At 37.3% G+C, this 22344-nt stretch overlaps 1 protein-coding gene across 1 annotated transcript in view; it reads right to left on the bottom strand.

Annotated features, from left to right (window-relative positions):
- Positions 1-22344, bottom strand: part of BLOC1S5 (biogenesis of lysosomal organelles complex 1 subunit 5) — a 39453-nt gene that overhangs the window by 6924 nt on the left and 10185 nt on the right. The window contains exons 3-4 of the mRNA XM_016202432.2: positions 13487-13616; positions 4137-4195 (exon numbers count right to left, since the gene is read on the bottom strand). Coding sequence (XP_016057918.1) covers positions 4137-4195; positions 13487-13616 — 189 coding nt within the window. The remainder of the gene's footprint in view (positions 1-4136; positions 4196-13486; positions 13617-22344) is intronic.

Genomic DNA, 22344 nt, shown 5'->3' with positions numbered 1-22344 from the left:
ATGGATGGATGGTGGTGATGGTTGCAGGACAATGTGAATGTACTTAATGCCATATAACTCTGTACTTAAAAAATGCTAAAAACTGGTAAATTTTATGTTAGGTATATTTCACCACAATAAAAAAAAAAAATTCAAATCAGGTTTCAGAGGGTTCTTCATAAATGAAATCAATTGCATTCTTCATAAAGTGGATACAACTGATTTTCTAAAGATAAATTTAGAAAATTCCAACTTTAAAAAAAAATGAAGAGAAAGTGTGTTATGAGCTATAATTGTGGAGTAACTAGCTGTAATCCTTTTGTCTTTCTACAAAGGAGAAAAAAATAGTAATAACAAACTGGCTTACATATATCCCATTAGACATAAATTTAAAGAGAAGCCAATCTTGAAGCCAAACCATTCTAGGACCAGGTCTATAAATGAACTCTGGGAAATGTAATGAAAACACATTTCTAGATGCTTTAGTCTAAGTCAATGATTCCCAACTGGGGAGTAAATTTTGATGCTCTGTCTCCCTGATTTTTCGTTGTCACAGCACAGGTTAGGGGGAGGTGCTCCTGACATATAATGGGTAGAGGCCAAGGATGCTGCAAACATCCTACAAAGCCCAGTCCCCACAACAAAGAATTATCCAATCCAAAATGTCAACAGTGCAGGGACTGAGAAACCCCGGTCTGAGGGAAAACTCTGAATAAGTCAACTAAGGTCTAAAAGGCCCCTTGGAACATCTGTCAGTAATACACATGCCATTAATTTCACATATGCCTTACACAGGTAAATAAGAAAGTATTTCCTTTGGTAAGAAGTGTCAGAATGACAACTGTCAGCAATTATTTAATTAGAATTTACCTACCGATCTATTACTCTGTATTTTCACACTCTATCAAGAAGAATGTATAATCTATGCTATTCACTGACCTCATAAAAAATCATACAGGGGTATAATTAAATCTAATAAGTATTAGTGGACAAGATGAATCAAAGGATTCATGTTTACTTTATTACTATCTCTAATTTGGTTGAATATAGCTTCAACCAGAAGTTGAGGCTTGTATATGGAACCTAAGTTTAAACTATTCACGCATATTAACATATTAATGGCATATTTTTAAGAGTCAGTGAATTTTGTAAGCTAAATGTATTTTCAATGCACCACTCTTTTTTCTTTTCTTAATATACCTTTATTGATTTCAGAGAGAGGAAGGGAGAGGGAGAGAGACAGAAACATCAATGATGAGAGAGTCACTGATCTGCTGCAGCCCGCAACCCGGGCATGTGCCCTGACCGGGAATCAAACCCTGATCTCCTGGATCCTAGGTCGATGCTCAACTGCTGAGCCACACCCGGCTGGGCTGCACCACTCTTATTGCTAGCACCCAAAATGCGACTTTGTATTTAGTGTGTCGTTTTCAAGACATATGTCAAATAAATGGGGAATGTGCATTTATTGTTCTTCTGAATGTACTTTTAGATATCAATTGTGGGAAATGTGATTTGGATGAATGACGTTTATCATAATTTACTTCCCACAGAATTCCACAAATTGTCTTGACATAAAAGAATTAATGATTAATGGCAACAGTCTATTTTATTCCATTACTACTCCCATCTTTCTTTGTTCTGAGAGCCATTCAAATACACAAAATGTAGCCAACAGCATAACTAAGGGCAACAATTAACATTAGAGTGCAAAATATAGCTAGAGGTCAATTTTGCTTTGTACATATTTGCTAGATGAGAAATTAAACTTTATCTCTGTGTCCTTTATATATTTGTAGTCTGAAAACTCTGCCACGTCAAAGTTTTGGCAAAAGCAAGATATGACAGAAAAAAAAGGCCTTAAAGGTCCATATTTCAAATGTTTTGCTAACTACATAAACACTGAAAAATAATGACTAAATGTTCAATTGCCTTGGAAGAATATAAAGAATTTTTACTTTTCTCTGAGCTCTGTCTGAAAAACACATCTTAGTGTGACTTTCACCTGGTTAATTTTATTAAATTATCTTGAGAAAAGAAAATACTCAGGGTGGCTGATTATGCATGTAGGTTTCACAGGCTTCATACCAGTCCTTAGTGAAACACCGTGTTTTAGTATATTCTAAAATAGTAACTTTAATGTGTACTCAATAAAGAGGTAGTTGAGTAATTTTCTCTGATATAATACCTGTAAGAAATATATTTAACACTAAAATATTCTATGGGCTTTATTATTTGAGGCCACTTTTTTTTTTTCTTTTTTTTTTTTTTAAACCATGGGACAGTATATTTTAATTCAGAAAATAATGAATGGACAGGATTTTCAAGGGCTTCACCAACTCTAATAGACCATAGCAGGGCTCTTACCCACAAAGTGATTGCGTGCATCTTAAACAAATGATCGTGCAGGCAGGGGAAAAGTGCCACCTTACATGTGGAGAGTGAGATACAATCTGCAAAACCATGTCATAAATTATATAATACAATATGTCACGTAAGTAGAATATCAATCCATCAAGTTGAATAGAACAGGTATTTATTTTGCAGATGAGGAACTTGAAGCTCAAGTCATTGTCCGAAAACATACAGCTAGCTAATAAAGGAAACAGCCAGAAATAGAAGACACCAGTATTTTTAACCTAATCTGGTCATTTTCCTACTTATATATGTAAATACAGCAAATGTAAAAAAAAAATTTTAAGTGCTAAGAGGAACCATTCAAATTATAATTTAATTTCAGGTGAGCTCTACTCGATGATGAAAAGAATCACCATTTTATCAGAATCATAACTACTTTTGACGATGTCTTTAGAAAGACCAATAACATGTGAGAGCATATCCACGTGAATCTGCTTAAATCACGCAGCAACACGTTAGAGAGGCAACATCCTGGAAAGGACACCATTTTAAAATTTTCATTTTGAAAGCCAAGAGAATTGCATATGTTATAGCTAGTAACAACAGCCAGTACAGCCAGTGTTCTTACAGAGAAAGTCTTCCTGCTCCTCAAGCACAGAAATGCTCCTGTTGCCTTCAGCAACAAATTGTTTAATACAGCAATCAAGGTTCTCCACAATCATCTTCTTTATAGTTCTCCACATCTTTACAGTGCTTTCTAGACTGTGCAAACACTCCGCCCAACACAGATTTTCCTGCTCATGGCTTTGCCTTGCCCTTTTATGAAGGTGCTCAGCAATGGTCCTGCTTCCAGACCTGGCCTGCTAGAAACAATCCTATTCTTCTTGGGCAGCTTTCCCAATTGGCTAAAATGTTAAGTCCTTTCAGTAGGCTTGATTCATCAAATTGTTCAATGTTTAAGCTTTATATCAATATTTAAACTTGAGCAGAGGGTGCAGAAATTTAAACTGTAGCAAGGTTCATTCCATTGTATTTTTATACAGTGCCAAATGTGAAACATTATTGTGGATTAACCACAACACATTCCAGAGAAATGGGGACAGTAATACTCATTGATATATGTACATACACAGTGTATTTCAGAATGACTTAGTATTTTCAACATTTCTTAGTAAGTGTATCTTTATTAGTTTAAAGCAATAAATAAGTACTATAACTACTTTATGAAAATTATATGTGAAAATACCAAATTATCACAGGAACTTAAATTCTTTTGCTATTTTTCCACATCTGAATTTAGTTAAGATATAATTCAAATAAGCAAAACACGATCCAGCAAGTGAGTCACACGCTCTTGCGACTATTCATTAAATAACCCATCCACAGGCATGAATGCTTCCTTTTCTAGAAGAAATATACATACTATACTCAATGCTTCAGGCGCGAAGGAAAGATTTATATTTCCAATCTGGTGGGTATTTTTTTGTTCCATGTTAAAGTCCTATTCTCTCTCTTCCATGGGACAAATACCACTTTCAAGGAAAAGATGGACACGTTGAAAAGGTAAAAAAAGAAAAGAAAAAAAAAGGTCTATAATAAAAATATGGATGGTGCAATCATGTGCCCATACCTCTTCAAAACACCTTGAATGAATTAGCCATTTTAAAATCTTTTAAAATTACTGCATAAAAAAAAAAAAATTCAGATAATTTCTTTTTATCAAAAGCAAATGCTGATAATATGATGATAATTAAAGCCCTGGAGTTACAGGCTCCAATATGCAAACGATCTGCTTTTACCTTTTTTCGTTCCTGCTCCCTCTGTTGTAGTCTACAGACTGAGTCAGTAGCTGCTTGCACTGAAATAAAAGAGAATGGGTTTTCAATCAGCAACCCTTGCTCAAGGAAAGAATTACCTGAAAAAAAAAACACACAAACTTGGATTGTCTTAGATCTCAAAAAACGATGCAAAAAACAACCTGGTATGATTTTGGTTGTGGTGGGGTGGCAAGAAAAAAAAGAGAAGTTCTACCAATATATTCAGTATGTCATAATCAGAACTACCATCATTCTTGAGTTTTGAGTTGGAAGCCAAAGGAATTTAAGTACTAATTCCAATGACAAACTGTCAACAATAACCTCAGAATTCTCTAAAAAGATGTAACACCTAATAATCTTACCATTACGTTTTTTAAAAAATTTATCTTTATCGTTGAAAGTATTACAGATGTCCTCCTTTTCCCCCTATTGACCCGCCCCCCCCTCCCGGGCCTTCACTGCACTATCGTCTGTGTCCATGGGTTATACATATGTGCATATAAGTTCCTTGGGTCATCTCTTCCCAAATGCTCCCTCTTCCCTCTGAGATTCATCAGTCTGTTCCACACCTCTCTGTTTCTGCATCTATTTTGTTAATCAGTTTATTTTGTTCATTGGATTCCACATATGAGTGAGATCACGTGATACTTGTCTTTCTATGACTGGCTTATTTTGCTTGCATAATACTCTCTAGGTTCCTCCATGCTGTCTCAAAGAGTAAGAGATTCTTTTTTTTACAGCTGCATAGTATTCCATAGTGTAAATGTACCACTTTAGAAAAAATCTTTATTGATTTCAGATAGAAGAAGGGGGAGGGGGAGGGGGAGAGGGAGATAGAAACATCAATGATGACAGAGTCATCAATTGACTGCCTCCTGCACACACTCCCACTGGGGATTGAGCCTGCAACCCAGGCATGTGCCCTGATCGGGACTCGAACCTTGATCTCCTGGATCATAGGCCGATGCTCAACTGCTGAGCTATGCAAACATCTTTTTTATCCACTCATTTACTGACGGGCACTTGGGCTGTTTCGAGATCTTAGCTATTGTAAATACCACTGCTATGACATCAACAGAATCAAAAGGGAGCCCACTGTTTGGGAAAACATATTTGTTAATGATACATCTGATAAAGGGTTAATATCTAAAATATATAAAGAACTCATACAACTTAACAAAAGGAAGACAAACAATCCAATTAAAAAATGGGCAATGGACCTAAATAGACACTTCTCCAAAGAGGACATGCAGATGGCCAAGAAACATGAAAAAATGCTCAAAGTCACTAATCATCGGAGAGATGCAAATTAAAATCACAAAGAGGTATAACCTCACACCTGTCAGAATGGCTCCATCAACAAATCAACAAATGACAAGTGCTGGTGAGGGTGTGGAGAAAATGCACCCTAGTACACTGCTGGTGGGAATGCAGGCTGGTGCAGCCACCATGGAAAACAGTATGGAGGTTCCTCAAAAAATTAAAAATAGAACTGCCGTTTGACCCAGTGATCCCACTTCTGGGGATATATCCTAAGAAACACCAGTTAGGAAGAATACGTGATCCCCTATGGTTACCATTACATTTTGATTGACTGTGCCTTTACAGTCTTTCCCAATCACCAGGCCCCTTTCCTTCTGTCTCATTCATACTACTGCTCTCCTGTAGGTAGTACTTGATATCTAGAATGCTTAACAACTTTCTACTATTCTTCTTGCCCCTGCTCTCTTGTCTTCTAATTCATCCTGCCTGCCACTGCCAGATTCAAATTTCTTTGGATTGTTTTCATTGAGTCATTTCCCTTTCTAATGGACCAAAACTGTAATAATTATTATAGTTATTTATTATTAGTATGTGCCAAGACCTGTGCTAAGTATACTTTCCATGTATGACTCCTCTCAATCCCACTTTCCTATTTAGAAGAGGATCACTATCACATTTTACAGAGTTTCAGCATCTGTAAAAAACAGGTGTAAAGAGGCGAGTGTCACTCAAGAAGGTAATATGACTAATAAGTACAAAAAGAAGGATTTAAAATCAGATCTGTGACTCCAAAGACTTGATTCTTATTAAACTCGATTCCTCTTATGATTCATTAATGAAGCTCATTTTTAAAAAAATGTTTTTACTGATTTTATAGAGGAAGGGAGAGGGAAAGAGAGATAGAAACATCGATGAGAGAAACATCAACATGTGTCAGCTGCCTCCTGCACGCCGGACTGGGAATCCAACCAGCAACCTCCTGGTGATGCTCAACCACTAAGCCACAATGGCTGGATAGAGCATTAATCCATCAGTTATTCAAACCTCTTAATTTACTTTATTTATGTAGACAAATGTTTTCACTCACTTCACTGTTCAGTGTGCTGGCTAAAGTGAGACTTAGCTAAATCTAGAGCTGAGCACTTACTAGTCGTATCACTGATCTTGGGCATGTTGTTTGCTTACTCTTTCATTCATTTCCTAAATATTTATTGAGAATTTGCTATATGCCAGGTGCTGTTATTATTACTGCTGCTGATTTTGCAGCACCTTAGTTCCCCATTTGTAAGATAAACATAACAACTAATAAGAGGACTTCAAAATTGACACAAGAATTAAATAACACAGTAGGTATTATGCTTAAAAATATTTAGATATTAATAGAAGTCACTTCAAGCCGTTTTCACACATAGTAAGCAGAGTGAAAGATGAGTACATAATATTCTATTTAAAATTTCTACTGACAGGTGGCATCCTGACACTTCTTACCAAAGTAAATACTTTATTTGTCTGTATAAGGCATGTGTAGAATTAATGGTATGTGTAATACTGACAGATATAAGCAGTCAAGAAATGTTACTTTCTATTATTAGAACTATTATGCTACTTACTGTATTATCCCTACTGAAAGTGCTTTCCTTATTTCTTTCCTCTAACATGTTTTACTTGTTTCAAAAGCTCGGTTCAAGGCTTACTGCCTTCATAAAATCCTCCCAGATTAACCCTTTCACTATAAGAACTTGCCCTTGTTTGGGATGTAGTGCTCTAACCACTTTAGCTTGCCTTTGCTTCAACAGAGGTTCCCCTAGCTATTTTACAATTAAGCCTTCCTATCTCACCTCAGTCTGGCCCCAAATAAGTCACAAGGCCCATAGGTCACAGGGCAGGACTGGGCTTCTCTTTCAGAAGTATGCTAGGGCCCACCCTGTGAAAATACAGTCAGGAGGAGGATTCTGCTTTTAAAAGTCAGGTTTTTATCAGTAACCACTCGCTTTAGTTATATCAAAGATAGTATTTTAGTACTGAAAGTTAGGTTCCCTATCCTTGTTTGTTCTAACAGAAAAGATGAAAACAAAACAAAATAGCTGATTAGAGCTGCCTTCTTTCTGTGGCATATTAATATTACATCATCTTTCCTGAGCAGTGGTTTTTACCATTTCCTGGTTGTTGTTGTTGTTGTTTTAATGGTGTGGGGAGGGGAAGAGGCTCTGAACATAACAAAAAATATCCATTTTGTGGTGTTTCATTATTTTCAGGTCTTTCTTGGCTTAATCTGACAAGAGCTACAGGACTATGACATTTATTTTGTCATTTGTTATATTCTTTAAAAATTTAATTAGAACACATCTGACAAAGTCACACTTTTGTTCCTTATTGGACTGTGTTGGTGCTTAGACAAAATATCCATTTTTAGAAAATTCAGTTTCTTTGAAGTAATTTACTTTTTAATTCTTTAGCCACACAATAAAAAAGGGTTTAGTTTCTGAATTTAATAAAATCTGCTTTTCTAAAGTACAGGAAAATCACCTCACTACAGCAAACATTCCCCTTCTGTACAATTAGACTGGAAGAGGAGAGGGTCCCTTTACCCAAACCTTCCTCTCACGTCCACAGGACTTACTGGTCAACAGGAAGCCGTTTCCCTGTTGTCTGTGTGCTAAGACACTATACTGACTTTAAAAAGTCAAGAATTTATCAAATTATTTTCTCTCAACCAAAAGATTATTCAAGGAGATTAGTATCACATACAGTAATTGTGCCACATGACTTCACATAAAAGAAACAGTTATCCTGTCATGGTGTGGATGTGCAAACCTCAAATACATACACAAGAAAATAATTCTGGTTTGGTATTAGGAGCAGATGCTGGCAATTCTTATTCATTCATTTCAATAAACAAATAATTCGCGGATACAATGTGCCAGCCACTACTGTTCTAGGTGCCAGGGATACTGCAGAGAACCAAGTCCCTGAGCTAGCTCATGAAATTTATTTTAGCTGGGGAGACAAACAGCATATAGATAAATATTTAGCATGTCAGGAGGTGATAGGAAAAAACAAAGCAAGGTGGGGAGGCCAGAGAATGGCAGAGGGAACATGAAAGAGTAGCTCAGTTAGGTCTCACTGTTGACATGTGAGCAGAGACAAACAGAAAATGAGAATATACAGAAATCTGAGAAAAGAGGATTCCAGAGAGCGTAGCACGTGCAAAGGCCCTGAGGTGAAAGTGTTCTTGGCATATTAGAGGACCGCCAGAATAAGGAGGCCAGAGTAGCTAGAACAAAGTGAAGGGAAATGTAGAAAATAAAAGTCACTAAGCTGGAAGGATTTGTTATTAAACTACATGGAGGGGAGGAAGGAAGGAAGGAATGAAAAAGGGGAAGGAGTAAAGAATGGAGGGGGGAAAGGAGAGGGGATGGAGAGGGAAAAAGGAAGAGGAGAGAGATGGAGGAGAAGGAGGGGAGGGAGGGAAGAGTAGAGGAGGGAAGGAGGGAGGTGGAGATGCAGTGGGGGAGGGAGCACTCCGGGGAAGGGGGAGGGCAGGGGAAGAGAGAGGGATAGGAGCTCAGGTTTTTCAGCCTGAGCAGCTAGGGAATGGTGATGCCATTCACGAAATGGGATAAAATGAGGTAAAAGCAGAACTGAGGAAAGAACTCAAGTTTGGTTCTGGACATGTTATACTGAGATGCTTATTAGACATCTAAGTAGACTAGGCAGTTGGATGTGAAAGCCGAGCATTCCAGAGAGGGGTCTAGAGGTGAAAACATAAATGTGGAATTAATGACTGGCACACAGATAACACTGAAAGCTGTGATTCTATGAGAGATCGCCAAGCAAGGTAGCACAGACAGAAAAGATCCCAGAACCAAGCCTAAGGGCACCTGGTGTTAAAGGTAAAGAAAGATGTGGGAACCAACAAAGTAGAATGAGAGGAGGAGCCTGTGTTGCAGGAGGAAATCCAAGAGAAAGTGATGTCTCAGAAAGGGTGGACTTTGCTTACCGCCTTCTCAGACACACACAGAAGCAATATTTTGAAGCTGAAAGAACTTGAGCTTTGGAGCAGAAGAACTAGATTTGCATGATAGTTCCTCCAATTATTACTGGAAAGCCACAGATGCTAACCCACTATAAATTTCAGTTTCTAGAAAACAAGAAGGTAATAAGTATTTACCTTCAGGAAGGTAATAAGTATTTATTTTACAGAGTTATGATAGTCAATGAAGAAAATACAGGTAAAAATTCTAATAAAGTGCTATAAAAATAGTATTGTAAAATCATGCATTCTTAAAGATTTCTGGGTAAAGAGGCAGAGCGTAGCAAAAACAGACACACTTAGTCCCTTAAATACTTCACAAGATGCACAGACCATGAAAGAACAGTTCAAGGTGCAGGGAAACATGCCCACCCCACTGAGCAGAGTTAACTGCATGCTATAGACCTGGCAAGGTGGCAGCCAAGATTAGGAACACACATGCTAACAAAGAACTGACACTCCTAATTCCACCGTAACTGCTCCACGCCCAAAAGTTAGAGAAAGAGAGTGAGCGGATGAAACTCTTAGCACTCTAATATGCTTTCATTCATAGACAAACAGATATGGGTGAGGGAGGGGGAAGGAAGGAATACAATATGTGAGAGGCAGGTAAGACACACAAAGCATCCATTCTGAAAGAAAACCTAATAAAGTCCTCCACTGGTACTCTGTAATAAAACAAAACAAACACCTCAATTGAATTTAATAAAAGAGATCAAATATACAGCATGAAATGAAAATGTTGACTGTAAAGCTAAGGAAACAACTGAGAACCATAACAACATCATTACAGATCTAATAAATACACCAGAAACAGAAAGGAATTGAATAGTGTACAACTATTAACCATTGGCAGCATTATAACTGCAGAACAGAAAGCAAATACTATAAACCCTGCCAAAGCTAAAATTCATAAGTGAGAGGCTGGGGAAGATGCAAGAGAAAAGGTATAAAAGTCCTAACCCCTCCACCTCTCATGGCAGTAATTAATGCAGAAACAACGGCATGATGCTAACTTCAGAATGTCTTTTATTACTTTACTTTGAATGATTTTTTAGTAACTACTAGCTTTTATAGTAAAGAAACAGTATTTTAAAGTATTTCAGCTTTACTTAAGTTTTTATGTGTTAAATTCAAATAAAATCTAAAATTAATACTTTAACTTAAAAAGACAATAGTGTGGTGAGGGCCAAGTGAGGAGGGGTGGGGGCTGGGTGAAGGTGGGCAAAGGGGGTGAAAATGGGGGACATCGGCAATAATGCCAATAAAAAATTTAAATTAAAAAAATTATATAATCTCATTCCTATCAGAAGTTCTCTCCCCCTTCACACTTTCCCTTCGGTTCATTCAGCACTCATCCTGCTATCCATCCTTCCATCTGGATATCTGGAATGATGTCCTCTAAAGTTAAAAAGCAATGGTTATCTTTAGGTAGGTAGTTATTAAGGTGACTTAGTGTTTCTCCTTTTTCTTTCTATTTTCTTCTTTTTCTTAGTGCTAAACATTTATCTTTTGTTTAAGTAATACAAAAATAGTCACTGCTCTTAAAAAGAGAGAGGGAGGCAGGAAGGGAGGGAAAATTTATTTTACTATGGCTGTATTAGTTAAATTGAATCAGGATTAACCTAGAGGCTGTCTATCCTTCTTACTCTCTATAATCAAGGACAAGATCTCTAGATAACAAACTTGGTGAAGTATACTAAATAATTAATGGGAAGAACACAGACACTACTAGTGTGTTCAGGATGAGAGAAAAGAAAAGGCCACATCTTGATGAGTTACTTTATGGGTTGCTTTTACATATCTTCTTAGAGTAGCAATTCTCAACCTGTGTGCCGTGGCAGGCACCAGTGTGCTGCAAGAATTTTAAAACATGCACTACCTGATTACTTAGGGGCACTGACCTCTTTTCCCTTAGACTGTCAAATAAAAAAATGACAACAGCCAACACAATGGTTGGCTGGTGTGAATGAATCAAACTTATGCCTATTTCTTTTGTTAAATATATTTTTTGGCATGCCACAAAATTTCAGTGATTAGTTAATGCGTGCCATGAGATGAAAAAGGTTGAAAATTGCTGTCCTAGAGCTTTTTGTGGTGTTAAGGAGAGTTTCAGTTGTAAAGGCTCTGCTCACACACAGACACTTGGCAAGGTAGGTGGCACTACACAGCCAAAAGCAGAAACAGTCCTGAGCTGCAAATTCTATAATAGGTCTCCATTCAAATAATTCCAGATGTCCCCACTTTACTGCTGCACAGTTAATTGGTTTTGTACACCATGTTAGACAAGGATCCATACCAGTTAGAGTTCTAAGAAGCAGCTGACTGCACCTCAAACATGCATAGAAGAGATAAACGCACAGCTGTCAGACATGCATAGAAGAGATAAATGTGGCCGTACTAACAGGCACAGAACAAAACTCAACTCATCACTAGTCTTGTAAAGTATTACTCAGATCAGAATACATTCCATATATAAATTCGCTTGCATGATCTTGCACAGCTCCCTGATCAGTTAGTAGTGAAAATAAGCCAGCACTATGACTTAAAATGACAAGTTTTTAAACGGGAAATTCCCCAGGAACAACAGCTGAATTTTTAAACTACATCAGCTTTAAAAGCAGGCAATTATCTCCATCATACCTGTGCTGCTCAGGATAACTGCTACAAGAAAACACTTATATTGGAGCCTACTGAGGAAACCTTTCCTGCTTATAGCAGGAAAGCACCTCCAAAAGCCATTGCTTTGTTTCTAAAGCTAAAAATAGGACCCAAAGCAGTCCACATATGTTAAATCTTAATTATCAACCTTGTGTTTTATATGTTTTAATTCTTCCTTTCAGGAGAACACATTTAAATTCTGGATTCCATATTAGCAGTTTTACTTTTCTAACGCATTGTGAAGACTCTACTTTTAAGAGGCTAGTCCTCACATCAGAAATAACTTTAGCCCAAGAATGAAGCCAGTCAAAATAACCGTTTATAGATTTTTACCAAGTTTTACCCAATTTATTTTGATATACTCAAAGTGTGGAAAAGGAAAGTTATAGGCACAGCTCAAATGCATACATAAGCATTCTTATTAAAAAATAATTTAAGTTTTATTTTTAGCATAAATCCAGAATGTTTGTCAAGGTTAAGGAAGTGACAGTGTAAACAAACAAGGGCAAATCCATAGTAAATGCAAAAGCCTAAGGTTAATTTTAGACTCTTTGCTGCTCTACTCAAAGAAACCAAATGTGATCTTAGGGGATTTATTCTCTCCAATCTTCTTTTAGCACTAGCCTACACAAGGCTAACTTGAACTTGCACAAAAAGACTTAACTCAATTATTAGCCAAGGTCTCTCAGCTGCTTTCCTTCACTGGCCAGTTTTTTCTTTTCTCCCCTGAGGAAGATATTTTTTTATTTTGCACTTCAGTAATCCGTCATTATTGACCAGCTGACCCTTGGACAAGCTGAAGAGTGTCAATATAGATACAAGGAGAAGTGCCTTGCAGTTCTGGTACACTTTTAATTTTAAAATCAGTTACTAGTAAAATGCCTTTTATGTTATGATTTGACATGTTTAATAAATATTCTTTTTGATCAACTATGTCTTCATATGAAAATATTTTGCTTAACGAAGATAAGCGATAAAATACTAATATGATGACAGGATTATCTTTGAAAAAAGTTAAAAAAACACTCTAGTATCCTATTTGAAAAATTTTATTTCAGATCCTAATTCTTGGTTATCAAACTTTTCCTAATGGATAAATTTTTTTAAGGTAAAAAACTGTTTCAATTTTCTTATATCCTAAAAGGATAACCTTGTGCACCGCAGATGCACACTTCTCACTTTGGAGATTAAGGCTCGCAACATCAATGGCAATACACATTAATCACTAGATAACCACTTTCTCTGTGACAGGGCATCAGTCTTCTGTGTTCTGGTTAAGAATTCTCTCTCTACCTCCCACCAACATACTCAAGGAGACACATTTTGGCATGGCACTCATTTGCAATAAAGCAATATAAAAAAAGAGCTGGCTTACATCTCTGCAGAACCTGGTTTAAGTTGTCTTGCATTGTTTCTCTGCATTTGGGAAGCGTATGCTCATTGGTTTCATGGATCATATTCTTCAAATTCTCAAGAACTCGCATTTCTCGAAGACCACGTTTTTCCTATTAAAAGAAAATAAGTGACTAGCACATATTGTGTCTTAAATCTTAGTAATTACTTTCTGGGATTTCCACCCAGGTTTTGGTTGTTGTTATTACTTAGTACTGAAACTAAGTACTAATTCTAATTAAGCCTTCTTCTAATTATGTGGCCATAAATGAGGTCACAAACTGGAGGCATTTTTTTAAATTATGAAATGTTTCAAAAGTTGAAAAGTTGCAATATGAGTAATAGTTTTACAGCAATATTTTAAAATGGGCATGAAAAATACTAAAAGAACAAAAAAGAGGCCTACATTATCACATATTTCATTCTGTACAGCAAAGAAAGATATTAGATGCCCTTAATTTGATTTTAAATTGCATTTTTTTCATTCTTACCATATTATTTATACTCTATATTTTTTATCACGTAAAAACATAAAGTAAAGGTAATATGAAGATACTTCCCTGTGCAGAAGAGTTAACACTGAAGACCCAAGATTACTTATCCTTAGAAAGGCCTGCCTGCAAGACTGGCCTTTGGCTGTGGGCTGGGACCCTTGATCAGTAAACAGTTCCTTACACTGGTATAAAACTTTCTATAAGTGATGAGACATCTCTTTCTTCCCAGGAGTCAGGAATTTGGATACAGGCTAGGCAGACACTGCCTGCCTGACCAGTCCCCAATAAAAATCCTGGACTCCTGGGCTGAGACAAGCTTTTCTGGTGGGTAACATTCCACACGTGTTGTCACAGCTCACTGCTGCGGGAAAGCAGCACATGCTGTGTGACCACTGGGAGGGGATTCTTGGAAGCTTCTGCCTAGTTTCACCCGGACTCCCCTGCACTTGTTCCCTTTGATGATGTCGCTCTGTATTATTTCGCCATAACAACACTTGGCAGAGCAACCACATGCTAAGTTCTTATGTTCTTCTAGAGAATCACTGCACCTGGGGTGGTCTTAATACCTGCCCCACTCCCACTTGAGGGTAGGCTAGACTTAGTGAGTTGCTTCCAAACAACAGAGCAGGGAAAAGGGAAAACATGTACTCCATACTGGAAACAATGAAGGCTGACATCATCAGTGATGTCAAGGTGACAGCATCCCCTGATGTAATGTGATGAGAAGGGCAATTTACCTCTGTGGTACTCTTCCCAAACTCACAACCCCAGTCTAATCTTAAAAAAAAATCAGACAAACCCAGATTAGGGGACATTTCACAGGATACTGACCAGTACTCAAGACTGTCAAGATTATGAGAAACAAGGAAAGACTAAGAACTGTCATAGACCAAAACTAGAGAGACATGACAAATGCTAATGTGGTACCCTGGATTAGATCCTGGACAGAAAGAGGACTACAATGGAAAAACTGGTGAAATCCAAATAATGTCTGGTGTTTCGTTAGTAGAAACGTACCAAGGCCGGTTTCTTAGTTTTCACCAGTGTAGCATGGTAACATGAGACATTAATGATGAAAGGGGGGAAGAGGATACAAGGATTCTCTACATTGTCTTAGCAACTTTACTGAAACTCTAAAATCAACACAAAACAAAACATTTATTTTAAAAAGGTGGTAAGCTTGATCATAACGAAACAGAAGGTAGTTGTTACCTGGGGTTTGTTTTGCTGAGCCATTCTCATGGAGCAGCTATGCCAGATTTTTACTATTCCTAATTCTTCCATAATAAAAAATTTAAGACTTATACAAAAGTTGGGAAAATGAAACAATGAATTCTCATATACCTATCAACAAGCTTCAAAAATTCAGCTCGTGGCTGATTTTGTTCCTTCTATAACACTCCACACATCTCCCTACACCATCCTCTATTCTTTTGAAGCAAATCCCAGACAATGTATCATTTCAACTATAAATATTTCAATGTCTACCTTTAAAAGACAAGAACTCCTCTTAAAGAGATACAGTAAGACCACCTCTCTCACTCAACCCCGGTACATCACTGGAGTCAGGGCAGCCATCCCCCAAGCGCTGTCAGTGCTTTTACCCTCCAGTTTGTTTCAAAACAAACTCCAAACTAGTCCCTCACACTGCATGTGGTTACTATGTTTCTTAAGTCCTTTCTAATCTATAGATCTGTCCTCCATCACTTTTTTCCCCCCTTGCAATTTGCTGGAAAAAAGGGAGTCAGTTTCCCACACTTGGTTTTTTTTGCTGAATGAACCCCTATGGTGTAATTTAACATGTTCCTTTGTCTCTTCTCTTTCCTGTAAATTAGTAGCTAGAACTAGAGGCTTGATCAGAGTCAGGGTTTTATTTTGTTGTTTATGAAGAGCACTTCAGAGGTGGGTTGTGTACTTTCGACAGGATGCTACTAGCATTCTGTCCTTGTGGATCAGCAGGGATACCTCTAGAACGAGAAATTTCCCCTCATTGACTATCTGGTTACCCTGAGGGTTGTGTGCATATTAAAGGCAAAATAAAACACTTATCATTCCCCTAAAACAATGATTTGGTTTCCTAGTACTCTCTAAAGGTTTCTGTGTTTTTACATATTCCTGTAACTCACAGATATAAAACCATTTGAAGTTTTTCATCCATTACAGTATTTCTCCTTATTGGTGCTTAAATTGTCCTGTCTCTGTCCAGCGGGAGCCTATTCAAGCTGGCTCTGGAAGCCTTTAGACAGAGCTCCTGTGTTCTTTAGTAGCTTCTTTGCTTCTGCTATGACCCGATGCTCCACGCTCATTTTGGACATTTCCTGGCCCAGACTTGGCGTTAAATACCACTAGTATTTAAAAATAGTACTCAGACACTGAGCACTAGGGGTGTTCACTGCTACTGGGTTGGTCATTATTTCTAGGCCTTTCAGTGAACAAGGCTAGGAAATAGACATTTTTAAAAAAAGAAAAGATATATTTTAAGTTCACAGTCAAACTTAAATTCAGAACTATAGGGTTTTTAATTACCCTCCTGTCTCATCTCTTTCCAGTTCTCAAAGCACCAACATAATTACTCATTTGCTTTATCACTAATTCAATCAAATAACAATACTAATACTAGCATCAACAAAATGATTACCGAAAAGAGTCTGGTTTTTTGTTTTTTGGGGGTTTTTTTGTCCTGAAGGGATATTCCACTAGGAATGTTGTCAAATTATTGTGTTTTAAAGTTACTTGGAATAACTTCTCTCTGCATCACAATGCCAGCATCTACAAACATAGGTTTGCTTTTTTATATTTTTACTTGACTTGAGGGCAATTGCTCATTAAAATTTAATTTTCTTTTAATTATGTAAAATATTTACATGGCTCCAAAATTATACCTCTAAAAATATGTATTCAAAAAAGTCTCGCTTTTATCCCTATCATTTATATCCTATTCCCTCTATCACTCTCTCCTGAGGCAATTATTTAAATGTTTGCTTTTTTAAATGTTTTCATTAATTTTACAGAGAGAGGGAAAGGGAGAGAGAGAAACATCGATGAGAGGGAAACATCATTCGGCTGCCTCCTGCACGCCCCCTACTGGGGATGGAGCCTGAACCTGGGCATGTGCCCTCACCGGGAATGGAACTGTTGACCTCTTGGTTCATGGGTGGACGCTCAACCACTGAGCAACCCTGGCTGGGCAGTAATTATTTAAACTTCTTTATTCCACCATTGTTATAAGTATGTACATCCACTTGCATCTATAAAATGTATATAAACATATGTATGTGTACCTATATGTATTTTTTTCAATTCTCTCCTTCTTAAACAGAAACATGATGTACAGACTTATCTTACTTTATGAGTCATAAACACACATAATACATATAATCTTTATGTGGTCATGTGGTCCACTGGTTCCAGTGTTTAGAAAAGTTGGCACTTTTGCTCTATGTTTGTATTAATACTTTACGGTCTCCACTTTTTTGGCTACTGTCTACTAGTTGCCTACAATAAGCAATATTAATAGGTGATTATCTGTTCTTTCTCTAGCCTTCCTTTCTCTCTCAGGACCCAATTTGAAATAGTATCCTTTTACTCCCAGTTAATATTTATAAGGCAACAAGTGAGGATATTATGCTTTTCATCTACCCTCCCTTCTCCCTCCATTTTCTGATATTTGACTATATCTACACTGTCAGAACACAGAGCTGACATGTTATACTGTCTCCCCTATAACCATAGTTTAGTCTAAGTTCCGTAAGTAAATATATATTTAATATTTACCAATTGTGATTAGGTAAAAGTCTCTCCAATCGTTTTGGTTGTTTAAAACTAATTGTTGATTATAAAACAGATTCCTCAGGAAAGGCTCATGTGAGCATCAGTCCCAGAGTCTTTCATGAGCTTAATCCGTGCTCCCTATACCTGGGGGTCAATTTGGCTAGATATAAAACCCCTAGCTGTTACTCCACTGTCTTCTGGCATAAGACAAGTAAATCTGTTAATAATTATATTTTCTTTCACTAATAAAGGACTTAGCCATTTTGTTGGGTTGCCCAAAGAATTTTTTTCTATAAAGTCCAACAGATTTATTTAAAAATGTTTCAGAGTTGGCTGTTCTGGGCAAATTTTCCCTGAATGCAGTGCACCTTTTAATAAAATTTCATTAATATTTTTATTTCAGGAAAGTTTTCTTGAATTCTAGTTTTTACATTTGTTTTATTACATTGCTTTGACTTTCTCCTCTAGGGGCTCATTATCACGCACATACTGGATCTTCTGTATTTATCATCATAACTACTCTTTTCTCTTGAATTCTTTTTATATCTTTAGTCATGTCTTTTAAATTTTAAGCCTTTCTATTATCGGTTTCACTTAATCCATTGTGTGTATTCACCTTTGTGTTCCTTCTAGGTTAGTTTTCATTTCTAAATCACTTTTTAAAATTTCTTTTTCCTGATATTTTTCACTTTACCTTTCATTTTATTTCTACTTTATCCAATCATTTATGAGTTCTGATTCTGACTTACACCATTCTTTCCTTCCTTCTATAATTTTCTTACAATCCCTAAGCTCATTTAAAAACATTAGGTTATAGCCCTAGTGGTTTGGCTCAGCAGTTAGAGCGTTGGCCCATGGACTGAAGGGTCCCGGGTTCGATTCTGGTTAAGGGCACCTACCTCAGTTGCAGGCTCCATCCCCAGCCCCAGTCAGGGGGCATGTCAGAGGCAACGAATTAATGTGTCTCTCACAACAATGTTTTTTTCTCTCTCTCTCCTCCTCCTACTCTCTCTGAAAAAAGCAATGAAAAAAATATTCTAGGGTGAGGACTGAAAATACAGTAACATTAAGTTACAGTTTTTATCTTTTTTTGAGGTCAGATCTTTCTTACATTCATTGCCTTAAAGAACATTATTCTGTTCATCCTCTAATAAATGTGTATGGGATTTGTTTTCCTCCATCGTTAGAAGGGAGGAGTGGTCAGGACAGCCTTTATAACTTCCAAGTTCTAAGACTCCCATTTTGCTCTTTCACGAAGTGTTCCATTTCTATAGCTTCTCCAGGGTATAGGGCCTTGTTCTGGAGGGCGGACTCTTACCTCAGCTCCCTGAGACTTTCCTGCAGTTTGTGAGCACTCGCTCATCAGCTGGAGCCTATGGAGTCCGTGCCAGTTTCCGTTGCTGTTCTCAGGCTGGCCCACCAAGCTGTTCACAGATACCTGTGGTAATCTGAGGTTTCCTAGCCCTCGAGGCTTCACAGGAACCTCTGCCTCCTCCCTTCTTCCTCCTGCAGTTTCTTATACCACAAAAGCCTTTCAGCTGTTGGTGATTTGGTCATTTTGTACTTTGAAGATAATTTTCCCCCCGATTTTACAGGTGTGGCTTTGTTTTGCTATCGTACTTGTTCTGTTTTTACAGACAGATTCGAGGAGGGAAAGTTAAAACTATACCCCAGCTGCTGCCATCTTCTCCAGATGGCATTGGAATTGGGAAGAATCAAGACAAGAGACTATTGCACCCTTTAGAGCAAATTAATTTCTTAATTTCTTTTGAGATGCAAAAGGATGGCATCTCAATTCAGATAGAAAGACAACGAAGAACAGAGAGGGGAGCTCTACAGCTCCATTCAGAGTACAGGTCTTACTCTTGGGTCCATGGATGGGCTTTGGGGTTCCAGAATCCTCTTGAAATTACACTCAACTTGGATATATGTGTCCTCTATATATTTTTTCTGAGGGGGAAAGAATTCTCCAAGCAGTCCATGACCTCCTAAAGTTAAGAACCACTTTATTTAAAGAGCTATTTCTTGTAGCAGGCAAATTTATAGCCTTACCTCTCTAATAGCCTATTAATGACAATTAATTCATTTATACAACAAATAGGCCCAATGATAGTGTTACACGAAACAGGATGTCAGAAAGTCTCTGCCCTTAAATTTTCCAACTGTTATGTGCTTGTTTTTATACTGATATTTTTGACTAAGGCATACTACTGACAGCTATTACAAAAGGAACATTATAGCATCTTTTTATTTGTATATTCATGTTATTTCTAGGGTGAAAAGTCTCAGAGCAAAGCTTAGCACTAATGAAACTTGGTTTCCAAAGTGAAACACCCCCCAAAATTTCATATACGGTTAATTTTTCTTAGGTTGAAATTAATAACAAGTGCTTGTGTAAATGTGCTTCAAACAATGCCCAGCAGCTAAAGCACTTAAAAATGTTAGCAACTGCCGGCCACTGTGGCTCAGCGGCTGAGCCTGGACCCATGCACCAAGAGGTCACTGGTTCCATTCCTGGTCAGGGCACATGCCTGAGTTTCAAGCTCGTGCCCCAGCAGGGGGCATGCAGAAGGCAGCCAATCGATGTTGATGTTTCTCTCTCTCTTCCCCCCCTTCCTCTCTCTCTAAAAATCAATAAAAACATATTTTAAAACCATGTAAGCAATTATTAATACTATTAGTACAGTTACTATAATATTTACATTAAAATTTAATTTGATAATATTAGAGAGGAAATGAGAAATCAATAATTTAAAATTTTCTTTCAATTACAAAACTGATTAGTCCTCAAGATTTAAATTTATTCTGTACACATACATTTCTTACATGCTATATGGGACAGGTTTCATACTGATATTTCATAATCTGACAGTTACTCTAATAATCTAACTAAAAATGAGGTCAGGATGTCAAGTGAAATTCTAGTTTGTCCTGCCTTTCAAGGAATTTTCTCTTGATCAATTCAACCCACATTCAAACTCGTCAACACAATCCCTGCCAGCTCCTATAATTACTGTATTTATTTGAACACTTTTCCCCTCTAATTTTAATCCTCCATTTTTTTCCTATCTGGATAACATCTGTTTTCCTTTCTCAGCTCTAACATCACCCCCTTTATGAAAATTTTCCTCCAAGCTCTCTTGGGAGTTGTTTCCTCCTGGGTGATCTCAAGTACTTTGTGCTTATTTTATCATAATAATTCCACCATTAAAACTCTTTATATGTCTTTCTCTCCCTAGATTGTAAAGAGGTAGAGACTGTTTCATATTTATTTTTATATATCTAGTGTGAGAGATACTTCTGGATCCATTCTCCTCTTTCTTCCTAGCAACACCCGAATATTATTTGGAGTGGTAAATGTGCCTATAACAGAGACTGCTAGATGATTCTCACCTGCCTTCCTTTTTGCTACATGAAATGCAGATGTCAAGGCTGGAGCTCCAAAGCCACCTTGTAAACATAAGAATAAGAACAACACCCCAGGGAGGTAGAAGGAAAGAAATCAGAAAAAAAGCTGACATCATAGAGCCACCATACCAGCCCTGGGCTCTGGGGACTGAGAGAGAAAAATCAGCACTTGTTATAGCTACTATTTCTCAGGTCTTGTTACTAGTAATTAAACACATCCCTTACTGACATACCTAGGTACTCAATAACTAATCAATAAAGCATTCAAAGAATCAAGTTTGCTAAAAATAAAATGAGGAACTTGTACAGGACCCTATACCTCATAGCAAGCACTACACGAATGCTGACTGACATGGGCCCCTCCCCTGTTCTACATGAGAGGCCATGAATCTCCTGTGGCTACAAAGACAGTGGTGCAGAAGAGAAGGCCTCTACCTGCGGACACTACCAAACTAATGCTCACTTGCATGGGCCCCACTGGCATCTCTGTTCACATGTTCACTGGAATCAAGGGAACAAAGATTTGTATAAAACAGAGAAAGACAATCAACAGTCCAGAAATACTAGCAAACAGAAAAAGAAAGCTTAAAATATTTTAACAGAACTTTAATAATTTAAGCAATGCTGCCACCATGTGGCACTTAGTTCCTTCTTTTAGAAATAAAATTTTATAAAGAAAAAGACTGTTGCCATGAACATTAACTTTTAAAAATACATAAACTATAAACAATTTTAGTTTTAAGTACTAGTCAGTTTTCTTAAAGTGAACTACATTTAAATGGTGTGAAGCAGATGAAACTTCCAGGAGTACGGATGACTCTGCTTCACCATCCTCTCTGTCCAACCATGCAGTTCTGGGTGACGACCACGCGGACGAGTTAGAGGACGTTATGGTTTGGACCAAGATAGAAAAGAACTGTAAACAATGCAGATATCCTTGTAACTCTAAAGTCCTTAAAATGCTTTCAGCCTTTCTCTTCTAATTTGAGGGAAAATATTAGAATATAATATACAGAAAAGGCAGCTGAGCCTGATATGTAGAAAAGTTTCCGTGTTACACTAAACCCTCAGGAAGACCAACTGTGTGAAAAGACTGGATTGGGTACGTTTCAAGAAAATGTTATATTTAGTTGCAGATAAGGGCTCAAACTTAGCTGACAAAATACTG

Source organism: Miniopterus natalensis, chromosome 9 (assembly GCF_054644295.1).
Source record: "Miniopterus natalensis isolate mMinNat1 chromosome 9, mMinNat1.hap1, whole genome shotgun sequence".
Classification (NCBI taxonomy): Eukaryota; Metazoa; Chordata; class Mammalia; order Chiroptera; family Miniopteridae; genus Miniopterus; species Miniopterus natalensis.
Note: the sequence above shows the minus strand (reverse complement) of the source record. Positions and strands in the feature narration are given on the sequence as shown.